At 43.8% G+C, this 23,400-nt stretch overlaps 1 protein-coding gene across 3 annotated transcripts in view; it reads left to right on the plus strand.

Annotated features, from left to right (window-relative positions):
* LOC139262887 (gamma-aminobutyric acid receptor subunit beta-2) overlaps positions 1 to 23,400 on the plus strand; it is a 454,786-nt gene that overhangs the window by 280,648 nt on the left and 150,738 nt on the right. For all 3 annotated transcript variants that reach the window (XM_070878139.1, XM_070878141.1, XM_070878142.1), the window contains one exon: positions 19,023 to 19,243. In XM_070878139.1, coding sequence (XP_070734240.1) covers positions 19,023 to 19,243 — 221 coding nt within the window. The remainder of the gene's footprint in view (positions 1 to 19,022; positions 19,244 to 23,400) is intronic.

The following is a 23,400-nucleotide window of genomic DNA, read 5'->3' on the forward strand; positions in this document are numbered from 1 at the left end:
TTGGTCAAGCGTATTCCCAATTGCTGGTCATGAAGATCTCCTAACAATTTGGACCTGAATTTATTTGGAATAACTACTCTTGCACCCCACATGATATAATCTTTATCCACGAACAATTCATTCCTATGAACGAAGCATGGTTAAAAAGCTTCCTCTGATACCTGCTTTGGCCAGCCATTTGCTATATAATCATACACCTCTGACATAATTGGGTCACATTTGTTTGCTCTATCAATCTCTTCAGCTGTGAATGGCTGTTCATCAATGTTTGAAAAATAGAACATTTCTTCCCTATTGCGTGTAACTTGGGTTGGGGATGGCAACCTGGACAGAGCATCAGCATTGCTGTAATCATCTGTACTACATATATTCTGGCAAAATCAAAGCCCATCTCTGCATTTGAGTTGGAACTGGGGACTTTGGATGGAGGATTGCTGTCAGGAACTCATGGTCCGGAATGATGGTAAACTTATATGACCATACATTTATTTGTGGAACTTCTTGATCCCAAAAATCAACCCCAAAGCTTCTCTTTCAATCGGCACATAATTAAGCTCACTGGCACTGAGAGTGTATGAAGCAAAAACAATCGGTCTCTCCTCCTCACTAACTAGTACATGTGAGATCACTGCCCCAACTCAATATGGAGAGGCATCACATGCTAATTTGATCTCCTTAGATATGTCAAAGTGAACTAACATGGTACTCCCTACCACCTGTCTTTTATACTCCTTGAATGCTGCGTCGCATTCTTCTGACTACTTCCAATGGACCTATTTTTTCAATAGCTCATTCAGTGGATGCAATACTGTAGCCAAATTTGGTAGGAATTTCCCATAATAGCCCAAAAGACCCAAAAATGATCGAAGTTAAGTGACATTCCTGGGAGTAGGTGCATTTCTAATTGCATCCAGCTTTTCCTTGGTTCGTTAGGAAACAGAGGAGACAAAGATGTTTTACAAGTACTCTACTGAGCTTTGAAATAACTCACTTGGTGCTTCTCTAGCCATTTGAGCACTTCATTCAATCTATTATTATGGATTTACTTGTTTGGTGCTGAAATGAGTGTGTCATCTAAATAACATATTTAATGCCTTCAAATAACATATTTAATGCCTTCAATGCCTTGCAAAATTTGGATCATCACCCTTTGGAATATGGCAGGGGCAGAAGGTACTCCAGATCGTAGTCGAGTAAATTGATATAGGCCTAGATGAGTATTTATAGTCAAGCATGACTTGGGCTCATCTAGTTCAAGTTGTAAGTAGGCATTTGTAAGATCTAACTTTGAGAAGGTCTGGCCACCTGTCAACATGGGAGCAGAGAGAGACAGGAAGGTAAGATCCAAACATAGAAACATAGAAAATAAGTGCAGGAGTGGGCCATTCGGCCCTTTGAGCCTGCACCACCATTCAATAATGGCTGATCATTCACCTCAGTACCCCTTTCCTGCTTTCTCTCCATACCCCTTGATCCCTTTTGCCATAAGGGCCACATCTAACTCCCTATCGAATATATCAAACGAACTGGCAGGGAATTCCACAGGTTAACAATTCTCTGAGTGAAGAAGTTTCTCCTCATCTCAGTCCTAAATGGCTTACCCCTGATCCTTAGACTGTGTCCCCTGGTTCTGGGACTTCCCCAACATCGGGAACATTCTTCCTGCATCTAACCTGTCCAGTCCCGTCAGAATTTAATATGTTTCTATGAGATCGGTGCTCATCCTTCTAAACGCCAGTGAATACAGGCCCAGTCGATCCAGTCTCTCCTCATATGTCAGTCCTGCCATCCCGGGAGGTGAACCTTTGCTGCACTCCCTCAATAGCAAGAACGTCCTTCCTCAGATTAGGAGACCAAAACTGAACACAATATTACAGGTGAGGCCACATCAAGGCTCTGTACAACTGCAGTAAAACCTCCCTGCTCCTATACTCAAATCCCCTAGCTATGAAGGCCAACATACCATTTGTATCTGCATGTCAACTTTCAATGATTGATGAACCATGACACCCAGGTCTCGTTGCACCTCCTCTTTTCCTAATCTACTGCCATTCAGATTATATTCTGACTTTGTGTTTTTGCCCCCAAAATGGATAACCTCACATTTATCCACATTATACTGCATCTGCTATGCATTTGCCCACTCACCTAACCTGTCCAAGTCACCCTGCAGCCTCTTAGCGTCCTCCTCACAGCTCACACCGCCACCCAGTTTAGTGTCATCCGCAAACTTGGAGATATTACACTCAATTCCTTCATCAAAATCGTTAATGTATATTGTAAAGAGCTGGAGTCCCAACACTGAGCCCTGCGGCACTCCACTAGTCACTGCCTGCCATTCTGAAAAGGACCCATTTATCACGACTCTCTGCTTCCTGTCTGCCAACCAGTTCTCTAACCACGTCAGTACATTACCCCAAATACCATGCGCTTTGATTTTGTACACCAATCTCTTGTGCGGGAGCTTGTCAAAAGCCTTTTGAAAGTCCAAATACACCACATCCACTGGTTCTCCCTTGTCCACTCTGCAAGTTGCATCCTCAAAAAATTCCATAAGATTCGTCAAGCATGATTTCCCTTTCATAAATCCATGCTGACTTGGTCCGATCTCCTGTCACTGCTTTCCAAATGCGCTGCTATTTCATCCTTAATGATTGATTCCAACATTTTCCCCACTACTGATGTCATGCTAACCGGTCTCTAATAATTTGATGGTATGAGGCGCGAATTGGTTACATTAGACTGGCAAATGATACTTAAAGGGTTGATGGGGGATAGATAATGGCAAACCTTTAAAGATCATATGAACGAACATCAACAATTGTATATCTCTGTCTAGAGTAAAAATAAAACGGCGAAGGTGGCTCAACCGTGGCTAGCAAGGGAAATTAAGGATAGTGTTAAATCCAAGGAAGAGGCATACAAATTAGCCAGAAAAAGTAGCAAGCCGGAGGTCTGGGAGAAATTTAGAATACAGCAGACGAGGAAAAAGGGTTTAATTAAGAGGGGGGAAATAGAGTACGAGAGGAAGCTTGCCGGAAACATAAAAAATGACTGCAAAAGTTTCTATAGATATGTGAAGAGAAAAAGATTAGTGCAGACGAACGTTGGTCCCTTGCAGTCGGATTCGGGTGAATTTATAATGGGGAACAAAGAAATGGCAGACCAATTGAACAAGTACTTTGGTTCTGTCTTCACAAAGGAAGACACAAATAACCTTCCCGAAGTACCCAGGGTCCGAAGGTCTAGTGAGAAGGAGGAACTGAAGGATATCCTTATTAGGCGGGAAATTGTGTTAGGGAAATTGACGGGATTGAAGGCTGATAAATCCCCAGTGCCTGATAGCCTACATCCCAGAGTACTTAAGGAAGTGGCCCTTGAAATAATGGATGCATTGGTGATCATTTTCCAACAGTCTATCGACTCTGGATCAGTTCCTATGGACTGCAGGGTTGCTAATGTAACACCACTTTTTAAAAAAGGAGAGAGCGAGAAAACGGGTAATTATAAACCAGTTAGCCTGACATCAGTAGTGGGGAAAATGTTGGAATCAATCATTAAGGATGAAAAAGCAGCACATTTGGAAAGCAGTGATAGGATTGCTCCAAGTCAGCATGGATTTATGAAGGGGAAATCATGCTTCACAAATCTTCTGGAATTTTTTGAGGATGTAACCAGTCGAGTGGACAGGGGAGAACCAGTGGATGTGGTGTATTTGGACTGTCAAAAGGCTTTTGACAAGGTCCCACACAAGAGATTGGTGTGCAAAATCAAAGCACGTGGTATTGGGGATAATGTACTGACGTGGATAGAGAACTGGTTGAGAGACAGGAAGCAGAGAGTCGGGATAAATGGGTCCTTTTCAGAATGGCAGGCAGTAACTAGTGGAATGCCGCAGAGTTCAGTGCTGGGACCCCAGCTCTTTACAATATATATTAATGATTTAGATGATGGAATTGAGTGTAATATCTCCAAATTTGCAAATGACACTAAACTGGGTGGCGGTGTGAGCTGTGAGGAGGACGCTAAGACGCTGCAGGGTGACTTGGACAGGTTAGGTGAGTGGGCAAATACATGGCAGATGCAGTATAATGTGGATAAATGTGAGGTTATCCATTTTGGGGGGAAAAACACAAAGGCAGAATATTATCTGAATGGCGGCAGATTAGAAAAAGTGAGGTGCAACAAGACCTGGGTGTCATGGTTCATCAGTCATTGAAGGTTGGCTTGCAGGTACAGCAGGCGGTGAAGAAGGCAAATGGTATGTTGGCCTTCATAGCAAGGGGATTTGAGTATAGGAGCAGGGAAGTCTTACTGAAGTTGTACAGGGCCTTGGTGAGGCCTCACCTGGAATATTGTGTTCAGTTTTGGTCTCCTAATCTGAGGAAGGACGTTCTTGCAATTGAGGGAGTGCAGCGAAGGTTCACCAGACTGATTCCTGGGATGGCAGGACTGACATATGAGGAGAGACTGGATCAATTGGGCCTGTATTCACTGGAATTTAGAAGGATGAGAGGGGATCTCATAGAAACATATAAAATTCTGACGGAACTGGATGGGTTAGATGCAGGAAGAATGTTCCTGATGTTGGGAAGTCCAGAACCAGGGACATAGTCTAAGGATAAGGGGTACGCCATTTAGGACTGAGATGAGGAGGAACTTCTTTACTCAGAGAGTTGTTAACCTATGGAATTCCCTACCGCAGAGAGTTGTTGATGCCAGTTCATTGGATATATTCAAGAGGGAGTTAGATATGGCCCTTGCGGCTCACGGGATTAAGGGGTATGGAGAGAAAGTAGGAACCGGGTACTGAAGGAATGATCAGCCATGATCTCATTGAATGGTGGTGCAGGCTCGAAGGGCAAATGGCCTACTCCTGCACCTATTTTCTATGTTTCTATGTTTACCCATTTTCTCTCTCCCTCCTTTTTTAAAAGTGGTGTTACATTAGCTACCCTCCAGTCCATGGGAACTGATCCAGAGTCGATAGACTGTTGGAAAATGATCACCAATGCATCCACTATTTCTAGGGCCACTTCATTAAGTATTCTGCGATGCAGACTATCAGGCCCCGGTTATTTATCAGTCTTCAATCTCATCAATTTCCCTAACACAATTTCCTGCCTAATAAGGATATCCTTCAGTTCCTCCTTCTCACTAGACCTACTGTCTGTCCCCTAGTACATTCGGAAGGTTACTTGTGTCTTCATTCGTGAAGACAGAACCGAAGTATTTGTTCAATTGGTTTGCCATTTCTTTGTTCCCCATTATAAATTCACCTGAATCCGACTGCAAAGGACCTATGTTTGTCTTCACTAATCTTTTTCTCTTCACATATTTATAGAAGCTTTTGCAGTCAGTTTTTATGTTCACTGCAAGCTTCCTCTCGTACTCTATTTTCCCCCTCTTAATTAAACCCTTAGTCTTCCTCTGTTGAATTCTAAATTTCTCCCAGTCCTCAGGTTTGTTGCTTTTTCGACTAAAATGTTATGCCTCTTCCTTGGCTTTCACACTATCCTTAATTTCCCTTGTTCGCCATGTTTGAGCCACCTTCCCTGTTTTATTTTTACTCCAGACACGGATGTACAATTGCTGGAGTTCATCCATGTGATCTTTGAATGTTTGCCATTGGTTATCCACCGTCAACCCTTTAAGTATCCTTTGCCAGTCTATTCTAGCCAATTCACACCTCATATCGCCGAAGTTACCTTTCCTTAAGTTCAGGACCCTAGTTTCCGAATTAACTGTGTCACTCTCCATCTTAATAAAGAATTCTACCATATTATGGTCATTCTTCCCCAAGGGGTCTCGCACAACAAGATTTCTAATTAGTCCCTTGTCATTACACATCACCTAGTCTCGGATGGCCAGCTCTCTAGTTGGTTGCTCGACATATTGGTCGAGGAAACCATCCCTAATACACGCCAGGAAATCCTCCTCCACCGCATTGCTACCAGTTTGCTTAGCCCAATCAATATGTCGATTAAAGTCACCCATGATAACTGCTGTACCTTTGCACACATCCCTTATTTCTTGTTTGATGCTGTCCCCAACCTCACTACTACTGTTTGGAGGTCTGTACACAACTCCCACTAGCGTTTTCTGCTGTTTGGAATTCCGCAGCTCCACCCATATCGATTCCACATCATCCAGGCTAATGTCCCTCCTTACTATTGCATTGTATAAAAACAGGGAAGTCTTGCTGCAATGATACGAGGTATTGGTGAAGCCACACCTGGAATACTGCGTGCAGTTTTGGTTTCCATATTTATGAAAGGATATACTTGCTTTGGAGGCAGTTCAGAGAAGGTTCACTAGGTTGATTCCGGGGATGAGGGGGTTGACTTATGAGGAAAGGTTGAGTAGGTTGGGCCTCTACTCATTGGAGTTCAGAAGAATGAGAGGTGATCTTCTCGAAACGTATAAGATTATGAGTGGGCTTGACAAGGTGGATGCAGAGAGGATGTTTCCACTGATGGGGGAGACTAGAACTAGAGGGCATGATCTTAGAATAAGGGGCCACACATTTAAAACAGAGATGAGGAGGAATTTCTTCTCTCAGAGGGTTGTAAATCTGTGGAATTCACTGCCTTAGAGAGGTGTGGAAGCTGGGACATTGAATAAATAAGACAGAAATAGATAGTTTCTTGAGCGATAAGGGGATAAGTGGTTATGGGGAACAGGCAGGGAAGTGGAGCTGAGTCCATGATCAGATCAGCCATGATCTTATTGAATGGTGGAGCAGGCTCGAGGGGCCTACTCCTGTTCCTATTTCTTATGTTCTTATGTTCTCCATGCACAGACTGGTCAAGCACTCGATGCAATCAGCCAGAGCAGGCGTGTGCTGACCTCCCTGACTCGACCTCCGTAGGGTCGGCGTGAGCACTATCATGTGCCTTGGCATCGCGGGCTACAAGCCGCTTGGTCTCGCGACCTCTTCTGTTGAAACTGATATATGGCCGCAGGTCCCAAAGGTGATTGTTCCACTTCATCGGTGCTCCAGACCTCCTCCTCCGTTTCGATTAATACTTCCTCCTCCTGCTCTGTTGTCTCCATGAGGTCATCATCATCAGCTCCTTCCTCCTCCTCCCCACCCGCGAAGAGGACCACTGTCAAAGTTGATGGTTTCATTTGAGGTTTCGGTCACGCCTCGCTGCACATGGATGTTGTTGGACCTGCAAAACACAATTGAGCTTATTAGAACGGAAGGGTACACATTCTTGCGCTGCGCTGGCATACGAAGGAGGAGCAGCACTACTAGAATAAATGAGACCAAAAGACGTTATATAGTAACGCATCACACGGTAGTACATATGGTGGTAAACCCAAGTTAAAATTCAGTGACACAGAGAGCTGTGGAGGATGTATCAGTCGGAGAAAGACAGAATGATAAGGGAGTGAATGTTTATGGACAGCGGACAGAGAAGGGGACAGATGGCCTGCTCCTGCTCTTATCTCTTATGTTGTCAACCTGAGAGTAGCACAGAAGCTGCATGGAAATCAGGATAATTGCATGCATAACATGACATCATTCTTATATTATAATGAAATTACGTTACATTACTTTAACACTGCTTGACGCATTACTCACGTGATGCAAGCAAGGGCTCTGCCTCACCACAGGTGACCGAACGAGTGTGGCCTCCGACCAGTGTCGCTGCCCGTTCCTCCAACTCAGTGAGGATGCTGAGCTGGGCAGGGCCTCCTCCTGTGTGCCTGCACTCAGCCCGATTCCTCACTAACTTCTTCTGCAAATGTGAAAAGAGCATGGTATAAGCTAATTGACTAGGTACTATCATGGAAAGACAGCAGTCTCCAATGTTATATGCTAATAGTGTTTTCATCCACAATTGATGCATGGTTGTAACAAAGATAGTGTTTAGGATCTAATGCTTGACACAAACATCTCTCTCAACTAAAATCTCCATTGAAGGGCCCCCGGGGGTGGTGGGAATCAGGATAGCTAGTGAACTCAGCAATGACAGGAGCTAATGTCCCGAAGTGTCCCAGGGCAAACAGTGAGCAAGCTCTCCCCCAGTCCATGCTGGGTCACTGTGTAAGTGATAGCAGCCAGAGAGACTTAAAAAGGGCACAGGTTCATAGCCCTGTCCAGATCGTAGCAGGGAATATATGTAAGAATAACAAGTTTAATTTCAATCCTGGAGATTTATAATTATAATTACAATTTGCATCATTACAATTTAAAATCTATACTTACTCTTGCCGATGCAAGCAGGCTGTTCCAGCGCTTCTGGCACTGGCCCGGACCCCCTCGTCAGCGATCTCGATCCAAATCTTTTGGTATGCCCAGGGTGGAGGTTTCCCATGCCCACCCTGGGTTAATTGGGCCCACCGGGAGTGGACCTCCTGTACCAGCACCTCATTGGCCTCATCACTGAATGGTTTTGCCCTTTTCCTCCCCCCCCTCCACATCATGTATACTGTCAGAATCAGACATTTCCATTCAAAATTCGTCTGAATATCTATTATTTGTCAAAGTCCTCTTAACTCTCTCATCTATGTCTCTGCCTTCCTCCTCTCTCTCTAGCCTCTCTCTCTACCCTTCCCTTTGTCTTCTGCGCATGCGTGGATGACCCCTGACCTCCTGAATTGCGGGAAAACCTGTTTGTCAAAAAAAACCGCATGCGTAGAAGGCCGTTGCTAGGGAAGCGTTGTCTTCCGCATTGCTGAGGCCCGTTTTGCATCGCTCGGGCCCATTTCACATTGCTGGGCTATTGCCTACAAAAAATGGCAAAAGGCGTGATCCCAAAAATGGCAGATGTTACAGTGATCATGAAGCCTGAAACATCCCCCATTTTTTGGGCACTCATGATCTGAGTGGAAAGTCTAGCCCACAGACTTTTCAAGATGGCTCCATTACATCATGTGACTGTCACATGACTCTTTTATTGTTATCTACAGTAGTACTTGTATTACCACATTATTTCACTAGGTGGAGCAGTAGTCCACTAGATGGAGCTATATATTACATGACTGAAATCTGCCAATTGCTGCAGCCACAACTGAATCTTCAGAGTAGGGCAAGGACTGCATTGCCTTATGCTGTCATGGTGACTGTGGCTCTTAATTTGTAAGTGTCTGGCTACTAACCAGTCTGCTTCTGGAGATACAAGCAATAACTTGCAATTTCCAGTACACTGCAACATTAAGGTCACTGATGCTCTTGATACAAAGAGAGACAGCTTCAACTCATTGCTTCTTGGCAAAGAGAAGCAGGTGGAGCAAGCACAAGGGTTTGCTTGGATTGCAGGATTCTCTATAGTTCAGGGTGCATTGAATGCATGAACATTGCTTTGTGCATGCCTCATGTGAACTCTGCCATTTCCATGAACCGAAAGGTACAGCTACTGTAAGACCACAGGCAGCACACCATGCAAGTGAATGCCCATTATTCTGGCAGTAGTCACGATTCCTTCATTCTGCGGCAGTCCTCTGTGCCAGCTGCATTTGACCCATCACGGCAAATTAAAGGTTGGCTACTGACCGGCAAGCGTTATCAACTCATGACATGGCTCATGACTCCTCTCTGGAACCCACGCACATGTGCAGAGCAGGCCTACAATAAGAGTCATGCTGCCACAAGGAACATTATAGAGCACACCCTTGTCATCCTCAAGCAATGCTTCTGCTGCCTGGACTGCTCTGGAGGAGCCCTGCAATACTCAGCTGAGCAGGTATCAAAATTTGTGGTATTATGCTGTATGCTACACAACCTGGCCATTATGAGGGAACAGCCCTGGCCACCACCAATCAGACAAGAAGCTGCGGAGCACGAGGAAGAGAAGGAGGTGGAGGGGGAAGTCCACCAGGAAGTGGAGGAATGGGAAAGGGAACGGGATACAACATCAACAGATCCTTTGTGTCTGGGCTCTACGTGACCAAATAATTAAAGAGCGATACCAGTAACCTCAACCACAACTCCCCATTCACAAACAGTCCCATACTTTTTACCTTTCCTCTATCACTGGCCATCACATCATCCTCTTTCAGATAACACAAAAAAAAAGCCAACAGAACAAAAACATTCCAATCAAAATTGAAAATTAAATTGTGACAATGTATACAAAAATAAACTAATCATCCTTGCGTATTCCCTCAGTGCCTGTTCCATGTGCCTTTACTTCTCCTGCACCTATGAGGTGCTTCCCCGTGGTTACAGTGTGGATGGTGGAAGGCTGATGACGTTCAATTGAGGAGACTGCAGATGGCCTTGGAGAGCGACCTTGAGCAGCTCTGGGTCGAGAAAGCCCCAGCTTCAGACTACACCATATTGCCTGGACTGCAGCAGATTGGGCTGGCTGACAGGCAACAGCAAGGGCACTGGTGGAGCAGCAGGGGTGGGAGCACGAATGCTGTCATCCTGAGAGAGCAGTATCGTATTCCATGGAGCCACTGCCACCCTCCCGGGACGGCACCTCAGCGATCCTAGTAATCTGTTGGGAGAACAGATTGATGGTCTTAGTGATGCACGAGAAGCCCCTTTGAAAGTGTTGATGATGATATCCATCATCATCATCATCATCATAGGCAGTCCCTCGGAATCAAGGAAGACTTGCTTCCACTCTTAAAATGAGTACTTAGGTGGCTGAACAGTCCAATACAAGAACCACAGTCCCTGTCACAAGTGGGACAGATAGTTGTTGAGGGTAAGGGAGGGTGGGACAGGTTTGCCGCATGCTCTTTCCGCTGCCTGCGCTTGATTTCTGCATACTCGCGGCGATGAGACTCGAAGTGCTCAGCGCCCTCCCAGATGCATTTCCTCTATTTAGGGCGGTCTTTGGCTCGGGACTCCCAGGTGTCAGTGGAGATGTTGCACTTTATCAGGGAGCCTTTGACGGTGTCCTCTGCCCATCTTTGGCTCATTTGCCATGAAGGCGTTCCGAGTAGAGTGCTTGCTTTGGGAGTCTCGTGTTCGGCATGCAGACAATGTGGCCTGCCCAGCGGAGCTGATCAAGTGTGGTCAGTACTTCAATGCTGGGGATGTTGGCCTGATCGAGGACACTAATGTTGGTGTGTCTATCCTCCTAGGGGATTTGTAGGATTTTGCGGAGATACCATTGGTGGTATTTCTCCAGCGACTTAAGGTGTCTACTGTACATGGTCCATGTCTCTGGGCCATACAAGAGGACGGGTATTACTACAGCCCTGTAGACCATGAGCTTGGTGACAGATTTGAGGGCCTGGTCTTCGAACACTCTTTTCCTCAGGCGGCCGAAGGCTGCACTGGTGCACTGGAGGCAGTGTTGAATCTCATCGTCAATGTCTGCTCTTGTTGATAAGAGACTCCCGAGGTATGGGAAATGGTCCACATTATCCATGGATCTTGATGATTGGGTGGCAATGTTGTGCGGCGAGGACAGGCTGGTGGAGGACCTTTGTCTTACAGAAGTTTAGCATAAGGCCCATGCTTTCAGAAGCCTCAGTAAATACGTCGACTATGTCCTGGCGTTCAGCCTCTGTATGTGCGCAAAAGCAGGCGTCGTCCGCGTACTGTAGCTCGATGACAGAGTTTGGGGTGGTCTTGGACCTGGCCTGGAGACGGCGAAGGTTAAACAGGTTCCCACTGGTTCTGCAGTTTAGTTCCACTCCAACGGGGAGCTTGTTGACTGTGAGGTGGAGCATGGCAGAGAGGAAGATTGAGAAGAAGGTTGCAGCTGAACTTCACCTCTCTAATATCCACAGCCATGGTGGCAGCAGTCTGAGCTTGCATGATAGCTTCCACTGCAGCACTCACACCTTTGGGGGAAGCTGCTTGAGCTGCAATGGAAGCTGATCAGACACTGCATCATGCTGGGTTCAACAGGTATGCTGATGGAGGTGACTATTCCATGTTGGAAAGGATGAGTTCCAAGATCCCCACAAAGCCCTGTGCCAAGTTGGTATTGGACACCTCCATGCTCCTTGGCATTGAGCGCAGGCTTTCCAGTGCACCGTGTGCACACCCATCAGCCTTCTTGTGTAGCTTGGCCCATTGAACTCTTCATCTGAATCCTCTGCAGCAGAACTAGTGTGTGGTCCCACCATCTGGCGAGCTGGCACCGACGATATCCTTTCCCCGTGCCCAGGCTCCTCTGCTGAGAAATTAAGGATAGTGTTAAATCCAAGGAAGAGGCATATAAATTGGCCAGAAAAAGCAGCAAAACTGAGGACTATGAGAAATTTAGAATTCAGCAGAGGAGGACAAAGGGTTTAATTAGGAGGGGGAAAATAGAGTTTGAGAGGAAACTTGCCGGGAACATAAAAACTGACTGCAAAAGCTTCTATAGATATGTGAAGAGAAAAAGATTAGTGAAGACAAACGTAGGTCATTTACAGTCAGATTCAGGTGAATTTATAATGGGGAACAAAGAAATGGCAGACCAGTTGAACACTTTCTTTGGTTCTGACTTCACGAAGGAAGACACAAATAACCTTCCGGAAGTACTAGGGGACCGAGGGTCTAGTGAGAAAGAGGAACTTATTATTCGGGAAATTGTGTTAGGGAAATTGATGGGATTGAAGGCCGATAAATCCCCGGGGCCTGATAGTCTGCATCCCAGAGTACTTAAGGAAGTGGCCCGAGAAATAGTGAATGCATCGGTGATCATTTTCCTACAGTCTATCGACTCTGGATCAGTTCCTATGGACTGGAGGGTAGCTAATGTAACAAAACTTTTAAAAAGGAGGGAGAGAGAAAACGAGTAATTATAGACTGGTTAGCCTGACATCAGTAGTGGGGAAAATGTTGGAATCAATTATTAAAGATGAAATAACAGCGCATTTGGAAAGCAGTGACAGGATTGGTCCAAGTCAACATAAATTTATGAAAGGGAAATCATGCTTGAAAAATCTTCTGGAATTTTTTGAGGATGTAACTAATAGAGTGGACAAGGGAGAACCAGTGGATGTGGTGTATTTGAACTTTCAAAAGGCTTTTGACAAGATCCCACACAAGAGATTGGTGTGCAAAATGAAAGCAGATGGTATTGGGGGTAATGTACTGACGTGGATAGAGAACTGGTTGGCAGACAGGAAGCAGAGAGTCGGGATAAATGGGTCCTTTTCAGAATGGCAGGCAGTGACTAGTGGAGTGCCGCAGGGCTCAGTGCTGGGACCCCAGCTATTTACAATATACATTAATGATTTAGATAAAGGAATTGAGTGTAATATCTCCAAGTTTGCAGATGACACTAAACTGGGTGGCGTTGTGAGCTGCGAGGAGGATGCTAAGAGGCTACAGGGTGACTTGGACAGGTTAGATGAGCAGGCAAATGTATGGCAGATGCAGTATAATGTGGATAAATGTGAGGTTATCCTCTTTGGGGGCAAAAACACGATGGCAGAATATTATCTGAATGGCGGCAGATTAGGAAAAGGGGAAGTGCAACGAGACCTGGGTACATGGTACATCAGTCATTGAGAGTTGGCATGCAGGTACAGCAGGCGGTGAAGAATGCAAATGGCATGTCGGCCTTCATAGCTAGTGGTTTTGAGTATAGGAGCAGAGAGGTCTTACTGCAGTTGTCACAGGGCCTTGGTGAGGCCTCACCTGGAATATTGTATTCCGTTTTGGTCTCCTAATCTGAGAATGGACATTCTTGCTATTGAAGGAGTGCAGCGAAGGTTCACCAGACTGATTCCCGGGATGGCTGATCTGACATATGAGGAGAGACTGGATCGACTGGGCTTTTATTCACTGGAGTTTAGAAGGATGAGAGGGGATCTCATAGAAACATATAAAATTCTGACAGGACTGAACAGGTTTGATGCAGGAAGAATGTTCCCGATGTTGGGGAAGTCCAGAACCGGGGGACACAGTCTAAGGATAAGCGGTAAGCCATTTAGGACTGAGATGAGGAGAAACTTCTTCACTCAGAGAGTTGTTAACCTGTGGAATTCCCTACCGCAGAGAGTTGTTGATGCCAGTTCGTTGGATATATTCAAGAGGGAGTTAGATGTGGGCCTTATGACTAAGGGGATCAAGGGGTATGGAGAGAAAGCAGGAAAGGGGTACTGAGGTGAAAGATCAGCCATGATCTTATTGAATGGTGGTGCAGGCTCGAAGGACCGAATGGCCTACTCCTGCACCTATTTTCTATGTTTCTATTTGTGCCCAGTGTCTCACCACGTGCAGATCCCTCCTTTATCCTAGCATCTAAAATACGTGCAATGTTAGTCTCTAAGCTGGTGGTATGACTGTGAGATCGAGTGACGGTGTCACTTCATCTTAACTCTCTTCTGCCTCTTCCCCACTGCGAGGGCAGGTTCCAGTTCTTGAGTATCTGAAATGAAAAAGGAACAAGTTTGGGTTGAGATGAGGGGAGAGGAGAAATTAAATGTGCATGTTTACACCCTCTGCAGCTTCTCACCCAAGAGATTGAGGAATGAGGGAGAAGTGGGATGAGAGAAGGAGGATTAGGTATGCGGATACCATCATCATTAATTGCTTCAGCTGTGCCAGTGACCACGGCCTCAATGCTGCCCTTCTCATGATGGCCAGCACTGTCTCCTCCATGGGGGTTAAAACATGAAGACACGCTTGCACCCTGTAGTTCTATGCTGCTGCCTACTGTTATGCGACACCTTCTCATGCAAGAAAGAGGAAAATATATCCGTGAGTGTCCTGCAATATGTTTGGGTGATGTGGCTGTCATAGTTGCCAGTGTGTGTGAGTTATGGTTGTGAGGCTTGCAACAATGCTAAGAGTGTGAGGGTGTGGTAAAGCATATGAATGATCGGGTTGAGTTCTGATTGATAGAAATGGTTGATAGGTGGGTGATGGTGTGTAGTGAATTGATAAGTGGATGAGATTAGTGGTGCAGTTCGTAGGATATGCCATTTGAAGATGAACTCACTCACCTTGACAACTCATGTGAGATCATTAAACTTCTTCCTGCACTGCCTCCATGTTCAAGGAGCAACTCTCCTGACAGTGACCTTCGCCGCTATATCTTACCACTTCATGCTGAGCATCTGTCTGGAGGGCCTCCTTCCCTCCCTGGAGATATAGAACATTTCTCCTCTGTTCCATCTCTTCCACCAAGGCTTCCAGCACATTATCAGAAACCTTGGTGAATGCTCTCTACCATGGTCAGCCAATTTTCACTCTTTCACGGGACAGATTCACTTCTGAAACTACTCCCAACACCTATTCCACCACAATGCACTTGCTCTTTAAGAGGTGCAGGCTGCCTTTAAGTAGTACACATGATATCGGGACCCCTGTTGATGCTGAAGCGCTGGCATCACACAGCAATCATTTAAAACAGACAGCCACATTTTTTTCAGTTTATTCATTTACAGGATGTGGGTGTCACTGGCAAGGCCAATATTTATTGCCCATCCCTAATTGCCTTTGAGAAGGTGGTGGTCAGTCTGCTGAAGTCCTGTGGTGAAGTTACTCCCACAGTGCTGACTTTGACACAGTGGTTTGGTACAACTGAGTTAAGATGCAGTTAAGAATCAACTGTAAAAGAAAATAAAGATTTGCATTTATATAGCATCTTTCATGACCATTGGACGTCTCAAAGCACTTTACAGCCAATGAAGTACTTTTGAAGTGTAGTCACTGTTGTAATGTAGGAAACACAGCAGCCAATTTGCGCACAATCAAGCTCCCACAAACAACAATGTGATAATGACCCGATAATCTATTTTTTTTTAATGTTGATTGAGGGATAAATATTGGCCAGGACATCAGGGATAACTCACCTGCTCTCCTTCAAAATAGTGCCATGGGATCTTTTACATCCACTTGATAGAGCAGATGGGGCCTCTGTTTAATGTCTCATCTGAAAGACGGCACCTCCGATGGTACAGTGCTCCCTTAGCACGGGACTGGAGTGTCAGCCTAGATTTGTTTTGTGTTTAAGTCCCTAGAGTAAGACTTGAACCCACAACCTTCTGACGCAGAGACGAGTTTGCTACCCACTGAGCCACAGCTGTGATATAGGCCAGACTGGGTAAGGACGGCAGGTTTCCTTCCCCAAAGGACATTAGTGAACCAGATGGGTTTTCACAACAATCCAATAGTTTCATGGTCACCATTACTGATTCTAACTTTTTAATTCCAGATTTTGTTTTAATTAACTGATTTTCAATCCCCCAACTACCGTGGTGGGATTTGAACTCGCATCTCCGGATTATTACTCCAGGCAGCATGTCCAATGGGGGTACAATAGCATAACCACTATGCTACTGTACCCCCATTGGACATGCTGCCTGCATCACAGTCAACAGGCATGGGTTAAACGCACACGGCGATACATGCACTCGTTTTTAACCCCCTGCATGACTCACAAAGGATTCTTAAATCTGATTGGTTGAAGAAACACCCTGTTGCTTTATCTGCTCACAAAGGTCCCAGATTCCCTGTAGAGGGAGCCATGTTGAAATGGCTCTCTAATAACCAGAATTTGCTCCACAAAAGCACACTGAAAGTCTGGGCAAGCTGTATGTGTAATGAATGGCAAGCGCAGTTCTTTCGCTGCTGATTGTGAAATCTGTGCCATTATTTTCTAATACATACTGTGGACTTTGTAATGCATTTCTATTCATTTCCCCCCAATTTGAGAGCAACTCTGAGTGAAAATGGTGCCAACCTGTGCATTGTGGATCATTAATATATCTTAATGTTGTTTCTATATTCTATTGACTGATCGCATAACTGAGTTAATAAGTACAAAACATTTCACGTTTCAGAAAATGCTCTATTACAAGCAATATTACATACAATTTGACCGGCGGAAGTTCTTATTAAAATTTCAGTGTGTGAATTACTAATTAGTGAATTTAATTTTTGATTGGTTTAACTGACTGATCAAAATTGTTGCTTCCTCCACTTAGGAAAACCTGCAATGTATTGGTGTATTAATTGAGATTATTCTATAGACCATTTTCAACCTCCCATTGTTAATTCTATCTTATTTTCCTGTATTAAGTATTTCTCAGCTATATACCATCCCATGGCCAAGAGGATGCGCAGGAGACCTATTATGAATGTTTGCCAATGTTACTCTTGAGGTTCCCACTAGAAGGTGCACAAGACCAACCCTATGGGGTGACTTGCTGTCTGAGTTTTGTTTTCCTTTTTTTTTCTGGATACTCACATGCTTCCACTTGAATACTTACCCTTGCAAGACATCAGGAATTCACTCGATTTTCTGCTAATGGAACAATTTTAAACCAAATGGCTTCGAGGCATATTGTAGATAGATCCAAATGAGCTGTTTGTAACCAATTTTCATTAATATAGCTTCAGATGAAAAATTTGTGGGCGTAGGGGACGTGCTAGTGGTGGGAACAGAATATTAAAGAGTGTCAGAAAAGGAGAGCAAAAATTCAGAAAGCATTGGGAAAAGCTGAGAGGGTATCTTAACTCTTTAGATTTTACCAAGGCTGAAGAGGGAGTGGATGAAAAAGTGACAGCAAAAATAATGGGAAAAGTAACCCAAGATGGGAGTGCAGGCAAGTGACAGGGCAACTCGGCACCTAGCTACACATTTAATGGCTGCTGAATTGGAGTTAGTGCTGCAAAAGGTGGTTGTGAGACGCGTAGCTCTCTGTACCGCTCACCATCCCCAATGCCAGGACATGGAAGCAAATTTCAGGCCACAGCTAACCATTGCTGTCACTGGCTGTGCTAGCCTAGGCTGCATGGTAGCTGTAGGTGTCCTGATAGCAGATATCACATCTCTGCATCTGGATCTCTGCTGATTTAGTCCTTGAGAACAGTTGCCCATGGTCATTACCAGGTAGGCATGTCAGGGTCTGCAGATACATTTGGTGGCATTTTGATGAGTATAGTTAATTAGGGTACACTGGCTGTTGATCATCCTGGCATTTCTTCATTCACACAATGCTTTTGAAGGCATGACGTGCTATGATTGAGATGCTTTTGCTAATGCAACATAACAGTTAATCAGGTATTTGCATACCTTCATGATGTCATTGAGTCTGCTGTGCCAGCATCCTTTTAAAATATGGGCCCCTGCCTAATTATTTGCTAGAGTAAGGTATGGTCACCTTCTACTTCCAAACATCCAGTTAGGGGTATTCCCATTGGTGAGTCACTTGATGCCAATTATGAAGCTGGAGGTTAAAAAAAAGAGAACAGTTAGCCCAAAGATATTGAGAATCTAAGTACCAGCAGAGAAAACAAAATCAAAAATGGTCAAAAATTACTAACAAAACCCTGATTCAATTTATTTATTTGCATTCTTAAAATGGCTACTGTCCCAACTGATTCCCTATAGGGCAGGAAAGTGGAGTTGAGGTTGAAGATCAGCCATGATCTTATTGAATGGCAGAACAGGCTCGAGGGGCCGTATGGCCTACTCCTTATTTCTTACGTTTTTGTGTTCTAGCAATGCTGGATGCCCAGTTCACATGGGCATCCTTTGAAAATTATATCTAATACATCCAATTATCAGAAATAGCATGCAAGACAACCCCGCCCCCAAATTAATATTAAAATAAACTCCCATATGTTTGAGATTGGCATTTCTGGCGGTTTTTGTCCCCACTCACCGGGAACTTGGATGCAGAAGAACAAAACTCCTAACTATTTTCCATTCCAGGCCACTCCGTTTGCATCAGTAGAACAGACGGCTAGAAGCAGAAATCCAGTCTGCTCAAGCATAATCCTCAGGGTGTTGAAACACACCCGAACATTATGTTTTTATTCAAAATATGCACAATACTATTTAAAATAATTAAACACAAACATTTCTTTCATAGAATACAATCACCCTTTAATGATGAAGAATTATTGGCATGTTATTGTTTGAATCTAAAATGCTTTATCTAGTTGCTGACCCTGTTTTTACCATGTAACATAGAATATTTTCTGCAACATTCATATTTTTAACCAAAATAAATTAAAAGCATGTAGTGATATTTTTAATGAATGTAAATAACATAGATAATCTTTTGATTTAAAAATAAATAAATTCTGGAGTCCAATAAAAACAATTTTGTTACTTTTAACGAAAACATAATTTCCTTCATTTTGCATTTTTTAGGATTATACTTTGACGATGTACTTCCAACAGGCTTGGCGGGACAAACGACTATCCTATTCAGAAATACCTCTGAATCTCACATTGGACAACAGAGTGGCTGATCAGCTCTGGGTTCCTGACACATATTTCCTTAATGATAAAAAGTCTTTTGTGCACGGTGTCACTGTAAAGAACCGAATGATACGTTTGCACCCAGATGGCACGGTTTTATATGGTCTCAGGTTAGTACCAGTTTTTCAATTTTATAAAGTTAAGTAGCATTAGAATCTTATTTCAAATCTAGTCCTAAACAGTCTGCTGTCATGATGATATGGCAACTCCATGTGCTGAAAAGTGACTTTATGCCAATTAATCGATAATGAGGGAAATTTGCATCATCTATCCTTGAGCTGGTCTTCAATTCTGCATTCCAGCATACACAAAGTCTTTTCACTGCCCAATATTTTTTCATATAGTTCTTCGTGGAATAATGTATCCAAGTAAAATCCAGCTCTAATAAATTCAAATCCCTAGGGGATTGGTTGATCCAGAACATTGTTGTTTCATTCAGGAACCTGAGGATGGAATTCACATTAGATTGATCTGATAAAAGTATCTTCTGCTATAAGTGTCCTAAAGGAACTAGTCAATGTCACTCATATTCTTAATGAAGGATGAGTCCATAGCTCAGAGCTGCTCATAATTTGGCATGAGTTGGCATTAAATTTCCAATTTTATTCATGACATAATGATGATTAAAGTGGCAGTGGAGAACGGTATAGTCTTCTGAGATTGAAGTCAAACCACCTTATTAGGATTAGTGTGGAGGGAGCATCAAAATAGATCTAATCAGATGAAATATTCTCATCGTCTCTTTGAGTGGAATGGAAATACTAGTTAAGAACCACCTGGGGTAGGTAGGCACTGATGTATATTATTGGGTAGAGTAGAAAGGAGCTTTACTGTATATAATTATAGGACCTAGGAGAACTTGACACTGACACAAGGTGGCTGAAATGGAACGTGTTCGATTTTCTATAATAATATCTGTCACTTTCCAAAATTCATGAAAAGTACTTTAAAAATGCATCGTTGTTGAGCAAAAGTCTATTTTGTTCCATTCTGTCAGTCCATGCAAAGAATCCAATGGTGGGATTTCAAAGACAACAGATACCTAAATCTAAATTTTCTTAGTCTTTTAGGAGGCCTCGTTGAGCCCAGCTTATTGGCCGCTTGGCGTAACCCAGGCTGGGACTAAGGTAATACTTGCCCCCTCTGACCTTGGGCCATGTTTGAAATCACCCCAAACAGGCCATCCATAAACTAACAGTGAAGCCTCGGGCCTAGACTTTTGGGGATCTGGCACAGTTTTGGGATCCTCTGCTGCTCTACCAACGGAATTACATCGACAATGCACTACTGGGACTGGATTTTCATCTAAAAGTCTTAATAGTTTAATCCGGGTTTATTTTACTTTATTTTATAAACAACCACTGATTCATTATGGAATACATTTTTTTAAAATTTTCTTTAAGGTCAGGATTGTCACTAGAATTGGGTCAGGACTGGACTTCTGACCTCCGGTCTGACCCTGCTGTGATGCAGAACTACTTTCCTGTGTCAGGGTCAATTAAGTATACAATGCAAGCTCCTTATGTTTTCTCTGCTCTTCTATGGGAGCTTGCTGTTACTATGGAGGAAAAAGTCCTGCACTGGAACTTTCAACTTCAGCAGGGATGTAAAATGGACAATATTAGATCAGCCATCTGTTATACACACCACCTGATTTTCCTTTCAAAGGAATGGAAAATTGGGTAAGGTGTATAAGGTTCTGCCCATAGTGTTGCAATGGGGCATTTGTTGCACTACCTGAAATCGACAGTGACAAATTTAAAGGGGGCAGAATTCCCTTAAATTGTCGGAATCAAAAGGTTTAACTGAAATGAAATAAACCTACTACAAGAAAATAGGTACTTTGATGGGTTGGGAGTGGGGTTGAATGAAAATAGAAGACCTTTACTATCCCATTTTCCTCAGAAAGCACCTGAAAATGGATGGATTCCTGGAGGAAAATCTAACCTATCGCCTCTTTTATAACCACAATATAAAAGCTAATGTTTGCACCAATATTTATTTTGGAATAAAACCAAAACAGGTCAAATGTACTTATTTATTGTATTTAATCTTTTATATATTTTGTGGGTGAAACCACACTGTATCTGGTCTCTGTAATGTCTCATACTTTTTTTGAAGTAGTTGAAGCTTAACTCAGTATTTAATTCAACCTATGCCTGACCTTGGCATGCATGATGTTAACAATATGTGGAAAGATTTTCCATTCGCTACCACTGATATTCTTGGTGAGCATAAACTGCAACCCTGAATAAAATGCAGTACCATTTTTATCAATAACTTTAGATCCCTTAGAATATTTTAACTTACTCCAATAATAAATATTGACTTAATAATTTTTGATCCATGATGAATGTTACAGTCAAACATGTCAGCACATTTAAAAAATTCAAAAATGTTTTTTGAAGACTGTTGCTGGGTTTTTCCAGTGCTGTGATAGTCTTGACATGGACCTTAACATGTTCTAATATCCTTGTATTGTATCTACTGTAATCCTGTCGATTCATGCTTCACCTGCCATTAAAGCTTGCTCCATACAGTCATATCATAGGCAGTCCCTCGGAATCGAGGAAGACTTGCTTTCACTCTTAACATGAGTTCTTAGGTGGCTGTACAGTCCAATACGAGAACCACAGTTTCTGTCACAGGTGGGGCAGATAGTCGTTGAGGGAAGGGGTGGTTGGGACTGGTTTGCCGCACGCTCTTTCCGCTGACGGTATTGCACAAGTGGTGACTGCTGTTCCTGAAATGACACTTAATGGGGCCGAAATTGGTCGTCCGCCCATTTCTCGGCGGTATGCCGGTAGTATGTCGTTTCATAACACGGGTATCGCTGGGATGGAGTGTGCGAGATTTTCATCAGTTTTTTCTCGGCGGGCGGAGCGGAGTACAACCAGCGGTGTGCGGGCGGTGAGACCTTTTCACTCGGGAATCTTCGGGTCCCGAATTCTGCGCACGTGCATGATGCTGCGGAGCTCCGCCCCCTGAGAGAAACAGACCAGAATCGACAGAGACTGCTGGCCTGAGAGCGATGTGCAGGTATGTGGGGGAGGTTGCTTCTTGGGGGGAGATTGCTATTTGGGAGGAGTTTTCTATTTGGGAGATTTGCTTCTTCGGGGGGGGGGGTGGGGGCAGGGGAGAGATTGCTTCTTGGGCGGGGGGGAGATTGCTTCTTGTGGGGGGGGGTGGGGGGAGATTGCTTCTTGGGGGGGGGGAGAACAGATCACTGTGGAGGGGGGGCAGAGACTGCGGGGTGGGAGATTAAAAAAAATTCACAGGTGAAGATGCATACCACCGACTGAAGAGCGACAAAATCTCCTTTTCCAGGGTGGTCTGCAAGGTTGGCGGTATGTCGGTGCTAAGTCATCAATTTGGCAATTTTGGGCGGAATATCCACCAATTTTGGCCCAATATTTTAGGCAAAAGCCTTAGAATGGTACAGTAGTGTCCGGTGGTGCACTTAATACTTAAAGTAACAACATAAGACACCTTCACACACTGTAAGTTGGTTATTTAACCGGAAAGCATATACTTTAACACTGATCCAATTACCCTGTAAGGCAATTCTCACAGATGACACTTGTAAGACTTTGGTGAAAGGAAAGCAAAAGTGACAATTGCTAGATTTCATGCATATGAGCCACATCTCAAATGCCTCGGCTAAGAATCTTACCCTAGAGTATAGGGCATACAGCTGTGACGGGTTTACATGCTCCTATTTAATATCTTCTTAACTTGCACCTTGTAGTGTTGTTGCATAAAAAATACCTCTCCCACAGCAGTTGGCTGTATCATATGCCGCCAAGGATAATGCTGGAGAAATTATGTCCATATATTGGGCCCAAGTTTCCACATGATTTGCGCCTGATTTTTAGGAGCAACTGGTGGAGAACGGACTATCTTAGAAATCGCAATTCTCCACATTTTTTTTTCTGCAGTTCTAGTGAGGTAGAACAGTTCTACTTTAGAACAGAATTTTTTCTTCAAAAGGGGGCGTGTCCGGCCTGACGCCTGATTTCAAAGTTTCCACAGTGAAAACGTACTCCAAACTAAAGTAGAATGGAGCAAGTGAAGATTTTTGTAGAACTGAAAAAACCTGTTCTACACATTAAAAAATCAGGCGCAGGTTACAAATTAGGCGTCCAGAACGAGGTGGGGGGGGGGGAGGGGGGGGAAGGGAACTCATTAAATTCTACAATCAATCCTTATTTATACTTCTACAAATATTATACAAAATAAATTCAACCTGAATAAACATTTATAAGCA

This window comes from Pristiophorus japonicus, chromosome 4, assembly GCF_044704955.1.
Source record: "Pristiophorus japonicus isolate sPriJap1 chromosome 4, sPriJap1.hap1, whole genome shotgun sequence".
Classification (NCBI taxonomy): Eukaryota; Metazoa; Chordata; class Chondrichthyes; family Pristiophoridae; genus Pristiophorus; species Pristiophorus japonicus.